The sequence below is a fragment of the Priapulus caudatus genome, unplaced genomic scaffold (assembly GCF_000485595.1).
Source record: "Priapulus caudatus unplaced genomic scaffold, Priapulus_caudatus-5.0.1 Scaffold99, whole genome shotgun sequence".
Lineage (NCBI taxonomy): Eukaryota > Metazoa > Priapulida > Priapulimorpha > Priapulimorphida > Priapulidae > Priapulus > Priapulus caudatus.
In genome coordinates this window covers 398,747-405,953 of record NW_014577160.1, presented here as the reverse complement: position 1 = coordinate 405,953, position 7,207 = coordinate 398,747, and the positions used below count along the sequence as shown (strand labels likewise).

General features: G+C 44.0%; 1 protein-coding gene across 2 annotated transcripts in view; it reads left to right on the top strand.

Moving 5' to 3' along the window:
• LOC106805086 (oxysterol-binding protein 1-like) overlaps positions 1 to 7,207 on the top strand; it is a 15,775-nt gene that overhangs the window by 7,285 nt on the left and 1,283 nt on the right. For both annotated transcript variants that reach the window (XM_014806564.1, XM_014806566.1), the window contains exons 3-5: positions 422 to 627; positions 1,737 to 1,993; positions 3,259 to 3,442. In XM_014806564.1, the coding sequence (XP_014662050.1) occupies positions 422 to 627; positions 1,737 to 1,993; positions 3,259 to 3,442 (647 nt within the window). The remainder of the gene's footprint in view (positions 1 to 421; positions 628 to 1,736; positions 1,994 to 3,258; positions 3,443 to 7,207) is intronic.

Genomic DNA, 7,207 nt, shown 5'->3' with positions numbered 1-7,207 from the left:
GTGAACTCGTTCCTAAACGTTCCATTGATCATCTCTCCTGTTATCCTGCACATGTAGCCGACGCTTCACTCGATGATCGTAACGTGAACTCGTTCCTAAACGTTCCATTGATCATCTCTCCTGTTATCCTGCACATGTAGCCGACGCTTCACTCGATGATCGTAACGTGAACTCGTTCCTAAACGTTCCATTGATCATCACTCCTGTTATCCTGCACATGTAGCCGACGCTTCACTCGATGATCGTAACGTGAACTCGTTCCTAAACGTTCCATTGATCATCACTCCTGTTATCCTGCACATGTAGCCGACGCTTCACTCGATGATCGTAACGTGAACTCGTTCCTAAACGTTCCATTGATCATCACTCCTGTTATCCTGCGAGCATGGCCGATGCCTCACTCGTTCGCGTTTGCTTGCAGGACTCATGCGGAGGTGGCGCACACATGCCGGGGCACGATCTCGCTGCGCGGCGCCTTCATACACACGGAGGACTCCTGTAACCTGACGATCTCGAACGGCGGCACCCGCACCTTCCACCTGAAGGCTCAGTCGGAGGTCGACCGGCAACGATGGGTCACGGCGCTCGAGCTCGCAAAGGCCAAGTCTATCCGACAGATGGAGGATGGTTCGTACTCACTGACATCGGTTGTGTGCTAACCTAGCTGGTCTGCGTCGATCCAACGCAGACTCTCATTAGAGAGGAGCTGGAGTTGGAGATGTGGCGGATACTCAGTCTCTGACGGCTGCCACTTTGGTGCCACTTTCAGTCACATATTTCGAGGAATGGTCGCAATTGGGATATATATGTCTTATAGTTTCTTATCTTGATTCGTGTGATCGGGAAAAGACTGTCGCTTTTAGTACGTGGTAATCGATTCGGTGCGATCGTATAATGATGCGTGAGTTGTAGTTGTCACGTAGTGATTCGCTGCGTTCTCTCTTGGTGAGGTGCGCCGATTTACGAAGCCGTTTTCTCTCTCTGCGCATCGTGTAGTGTATGTTTTAATCGGTGTGACCCATGTGATATGACGATGTGTGAGTTGTAGGTATCACGTTGACCATACATGTAGCGATTCACGCGTTCTCTCTCAGGCCACAATTTATGTTGAATGTTTGTTTTGCTTGGTGCATATAATGTATTGCCTACAGATTTATATAATGTACAATGATACAATTTGTAAAAAAAAAAGAAGAATGGAAAATATCAATAAATATGTTTGAGTCGGCCCCTTTTTGGCGGGTCGGTTGGGCGAGGGCAAACAAACAATATTATTATTATGGCCTCGGTGATGCACGTGACAAGGGGCTCGAATTTCCCTATTGCTAACTCGCAAAATGCGTGTCGATATTTAGAAATTGCGAGTAGAAAATACAAGCACTTGCTATTTTCTGCGAGTGGAATTTTATAGCATATACCGCATATATTATCAGTGTCGCTCACAAAAAGAATATATTTCATGGTTAATGGTCAAACTGGTCGGTCAAATTGCCTAAACAAGTTTCAATTCACCGTTATTTACCAGACGCTGAAATAATAAAACGTTTATCACAACATAAGCTCATTCCAACGGTTAGTAGTAATAGTATGCAAAAAGTGTATGTAAATATTCAAAAAGTAGTTTATGTTGTACATAAAAAAATTGCACGTTAGAATTCATTTTAGCACGTAGATTTTTTAGGCACTCGCGATTTTTCGGAAATTCGTCCCCTGGAGACATGCTTCCTCTTCCGCAGAGGAGGAGGAGGATCTCCCCGAGCGTCCCGACAAGCACGAGCTGCACACGACGCTGCGCGCGCTCGCGTCGAAGCTCGACGACCTCAACACGTGCAACGAGCTGATCATGAAGCACGGCGCCACCCTGCAGAGGGCGCTCAACGAGCTGGAGGCGCTGAACACGGCGGCGGCGGCCGCCACCGAGCACACGCAGAAGATGAAGTCGGTGAACGAGCGCTCGACGCTGTTTCGCATCACCGCCAACGCGATGATAAACGTGAGCGTCAGGGTGAAAAATACACGGGAGCGATGAGCGATTCGATCTTCAAACCTCCGAAATCGCTCCCGTGAGGCTGAAAATAGCTCCCGTAAAATTTTTGACGACGGCAATTTTCCCCACAGACTTGAAAAAGAGCTCCCGTGAAAAAAAAGAGTAATTTTTCCTCTGGTGAGCGTGGACCCCGTGAAGGTCGCTTATGGGTCGAGCGTGAAGGCCACGTAGGGGTCGAGCGTGAAGTCCACGTAGGGGTTGAGCGTGAAGGTCGTGTAGGGGTCGAGCGTGAAAGTCGCATGGGGGTCAATTGTGAAGGTTGCATAGGGAGTCGAGCATGAAGGTCGCATAGGGGTTAAGCGTGAAGGTCGCATTGGGGTCGAGTGCGAAGGTCGCATAGGGGTCGAGTGTGAAGTTTGTGTAGAGGTCAAGCATGAAGGTTGCATGGGGGTCAATTGTGAAGGTTCTTGTAGGGGTCGAGTGCGAAGGTCGCGTGGGGGGTCGAGTGTGAAGGTTGCGTAGGGGTCAAGCATGAAGGTCGCGTTGGGGTTGAGCGCGAAGGTCGCGTAGAGGTCTAGCATAAAGGTTGCGGGGGGGGGGTCAAGTGCGATAGTTGCATGGGGTCAAATGTGCACAGAGGTCGTGAGGGGTCAAACGTGAAGGTCATGTGGAGTCATGCACAAATGTTTAGTCGGGTCAAGTGCGAAGTTTGCTTGGGATCAAGCACAAAGGTCGTATGGGGTCAGGTGCAGACGTCGCGTAGGGTCAAGCGCCTCAGTGGAACGATGCCTGGTGGTCGTTGGCTTGTTAGATTAACGAGCATGCGTTGATGTGAATACATTCTCTGGAAATCATTGATCGCAAAATTGTCCTATAGATTGCACCACCGAGAAATACCGCAAAAGTATTGAGAAAAAATATCATTGCCAATGGCTCATTCAGAGTGTCTGTTGCTATAATTGATATGGGGGAAGGCTCCAGCACCATTGGTCATTAAATCTTGCACCAAGTTGAGTAGTACGCTGTCTCTAATATTGTATTTACTGTCACACTGTGGTTATGGGTGGTACATACATAGTACTAGCTGCGGGGAACAATCGTGCAGAATTGAAGTTCCCGTGTCAGAGTTGTTCTACTAGTATCCAAATAAGAATCGATTCAACAACATTTCTTGACACTTCTTTCGTTGGATGTAACAGTACGTCGGTGTAGTATTGCAATAGGGAGTTACTACTATATATGCATGTATTTATGCAGCGTTTAATCCGCAGGCCTGCTCCGACTACCTCTCACACGCGCAGTCGCAGGGTAGACGCTGGCAGAGGGCGCTACTGCATGAGCACGAGCAGCGGCTGCGACTGGAGGAGATGGTGGAGCAGTTAGCTAAGCAGCACAGCCACCTGGAGATGGAGGCCCGAAAGGAATCGAAGACGGTCCAGCAGATATTGTCCACGGGTGAGCCTGCTTGTGCGACCCTCGCCTCGTAGTCATTGTCCAGACGCCTGTAAATCGAAAAACGGACGTCAAAGATAGCAGGTTTCTCCAAGAGCACTTATAGCCTGGCGGCCCGCCATCCTAAAATGCACCCGCCACTCTAAATATCATAGCCGCCATGCTAAAATTAGCTAATAAGCTTAAACTAGGACAATAAAGGCAGCCCCGCCATGCTATAATGAAAATGCTTGGAGAACCCTAGATGTGTAGCACTGGAAGAGGTGAGGGGCTGGTATATTCTTGGCTAACGTAACGAATCTCTGGGTCGCCTGCACAATTATATGCTGCCTAGAATCTAAAATGACGAGGTTCGCAGACTTGAGTTATATGTTCTAATGTATGTGCGTTGAACAGGTCGTTTCGAAATAGTCCTTTTTGAATGTCAGTCGCAATTGCACTAGCGAATGGAGATTGCAATGTAAGGAAGCAGTGAAGGGTAGAAGATTAAATGGGGCTCATCAAGAAAGACTGAGATAATTTTTTATTCGAGTGCTAATATAAGAATAGAGCAATTTCTTTTTTTTCGATGTGTACTAATTTTTCGTAATTATTTTGAGTGACTTGTCGCTTAATAAGTGAAATTGCCTGCCATCATAAAAAACAGTTCTTATTCCCATCGTTCAGTGATCGAGAGTCAACTATTGAAGTAATCGCATAATGTTTCAATAGTGGATGAAGAAGTAACATATTTTGTCACAAGAAGGGCAAGCGACAAACTCGCTAGAATGAACGCGGCAGCAACGACAGCGAGCTGAATTACTGTAATGACTCCAAGCGACCCGACAGTAGGGCCTTTTATCGGTGAATTATCTGTGTGGAAATCGAGGTCAGCTCATTCTTAGTTAGATGCTCATTTTGTCGCTAATAAGATCTAAGATCTGGATAAAGCTTTGTTGAAAAATGTTCGCTTCAAGGCTTGTCTATTTTTGAAATAGTGAGATAGCGCTGTTATGCCTGAATGGTGTTTTGATGTGGCAGAGGGTGGACTCTGTCTACAGCTTGCATGGACACTATTCATTATTTATTATTATTATTATTACAGCTATTAATTTATTATTATTATTAGTTACTGCTATTATGATATGTGATGATGATGATGATTATTATTATTATTAATTACATGCTTATTTTATTAATTGCTACATTACTACTTACTACTACTACTGACTGGGTGCTAATTATTTTGCCAGATTGAACATATAAGTGTTTTTCCATTTCAATGCCAGTGAGTTTAAAGTAATCCTTTATCCCATGCGTGTATGCAGACATTGTGTTGATGGAGCAGCGCAGCAGCAACTGTTCATGGCAATTGTATCATGTTTGATTGCGATGATGTGCGAGTGACTAACGGTGTCACTTGTCCACTACAGGTGGGCTGTTACAGTCGGATGAGGACGACGAATTCCTTGATGCGGTTGAAAATCATCCCAAAGGTTGAACTTTGAGTTGAAATCACCAGCAGCCGCGCAATAATCACAAGGTAGGCATTGAGCATAGATGTGATCTAAACGTCGTATGACACGTACTAGATGTCCTAGGGGACAAATATTTGAAAGTAATTCTATTAGTTAGCAGAAAGCTTTACTTATTCGATATAATTAAGTCAGGCAAGGGTATATTTGGTGAGAGCTAAAGAGGGCTTTCCCAGGACGAGGTTTCATGGGTGGCGGTTAAGGAGCATTCGAGCGGCAGGGACAATAATTTTTCAATCACATGCACCTTAAAAATACATGCTTTATGTGTAATAATAGCCACTATCAGTCTGGCAGTTTTTCAGGCATAATAATTAAAAACACTGATTATATGTCAGCACAAAATATAACCCTACTTACCAGAGAAATAATTTTAGCTAAAATTTTGAGTGCTCACTTTTATAATACTTTTTGTAGCAATGCCAGTTTGGGTCACACAATGTGAAAATTGCCAGCCTAAAACAAGATGTTCAGCAGGTAGTGTAGAGACAAAAATTAGCAGGTAGTCCCTGGAAAAATATCCACAGGTAGTACGTAGACAATATCACACGGTAATCATAGACAAATACCATAGGTAATCGTAGAGCAAATTATCACAGGTAGCCGCTAGACTAAATATCACAAGTATGTTTTAGCAAAATACCACAGGTAGCTCTAGACAAAAAAACGCAGGTAATCCTAGGCAGAATACCACAGGTGGCCGTCGATGATGAATCACAATAGGTGTAGATGAGTCAGCATCAGTAGGTGCAAACGTGCCCCCTGGCAGCGTGAAACCCTGACATGGTCTCTCGCTGCTGCGGGGCATCTAACGATTTACTGTCGTCTGTGCCTTAGTCGCGTGAGTGTTACGTACTGCATTGTTGCTGAGACCGGCTTACTAGGGTGGTTGTGTGCTCTGCATAATTTCTGTGGCAGATGATGGTCATTCAGAATGTGTGTGGGAGGGAAACAGCTGGGATGTGTGTGGGTATAGAGAGTATATGCGGGCAGCTTTTGTGTGCGAACAGAAAGTTTTTGTGTGAAGGAATGCAGTGTATGTGTGCAAGTGAACTGTGTCTAAGAGTGCGGTATAGGGAATTGGCACTGAATTACAGCATATGCTGGTAAATTTATCAAAATGCAAATAATATAAGGATCATGGGTAATGTTTAGTAATAATCCCCACCCTTTATATTTTATTTACCCTTCATGATCACCCTTTACCCTTACCCTTTCTCCTTTTATATTTGTGTTATATCGTGTCTTACATTAGTAGCAAACAAATTTATTGTAATAACCTGTTGGCTATTAGTAGCACAACTAACACTTAACATGAGACAATGTCACATCATACAAATGTTTTTGTCAGTATTTGATATCAGATCATTGATCGTAATTTCATGTTTATATACAGTACAAATTTGTAACGAATTAACTTAGATAAATAAAAGTACAAAATGTATTGTCCCCGAAAGGGAAATCTGTGCAGGTTTGCCCAAGTTTCAAGTGTCGTTATTAACAGAAACACTTGTAAGTATAGTAATTTATCCTAATTCCCCCTCCCCCCTCCCTTCAAATGGAGAGTTCAGATGAACATTCTTGCTAACGCTTCATTAGGAGTGTTCCCAACTTTGATATTATTAATGATTAATGATTAATGATTGATAATCCTAACCCTAACCCTAACCCTAACCTAAATGACATTAAACCACGAACTAATATATGACCATATATATATATATATGTTATTATGACCATTAATGATATTAAAGTTGGGAACACTCCTAATGGTACTGTAAGCTGCATAACTTTGTCAGAGAATCCTAAGTGTTGTCAGAGAATATTGAAGAAATTATTGATATTTTATGTAATAATTAGCCAAATACGAATCAATTATCGGTTGCAGCCATGTAATGAATTAACAAAATGAGGTCGTGGGCGATTAGTTGGGGGGCTATACTAGTGTAACTTCACTGTCAGCAGCAATCCGGACCAGAGCAAAAAAATATCAATCGTGTCGTATGTGTCTCTATGTTCGTGTCTTTACACATCATCTAATGTCCAGTTTACAAACGAGGCACTTGTAGTGTAGATATGCAGGCATGCAGGTAGGTAGCAGCGAACGTGGACGTAAGGCAGCGAGTGTAGACATGCAGGCAGGCAGCGAATGTTAGGCATGCAGGCAGCAAGGTTAGGCATGCAGGCAGCGAGGTTAGGCATGCAGGCAGCTAGGTTAGGCATGCAGGCAGCTAGGTTAGGCATGCAGGCAGCT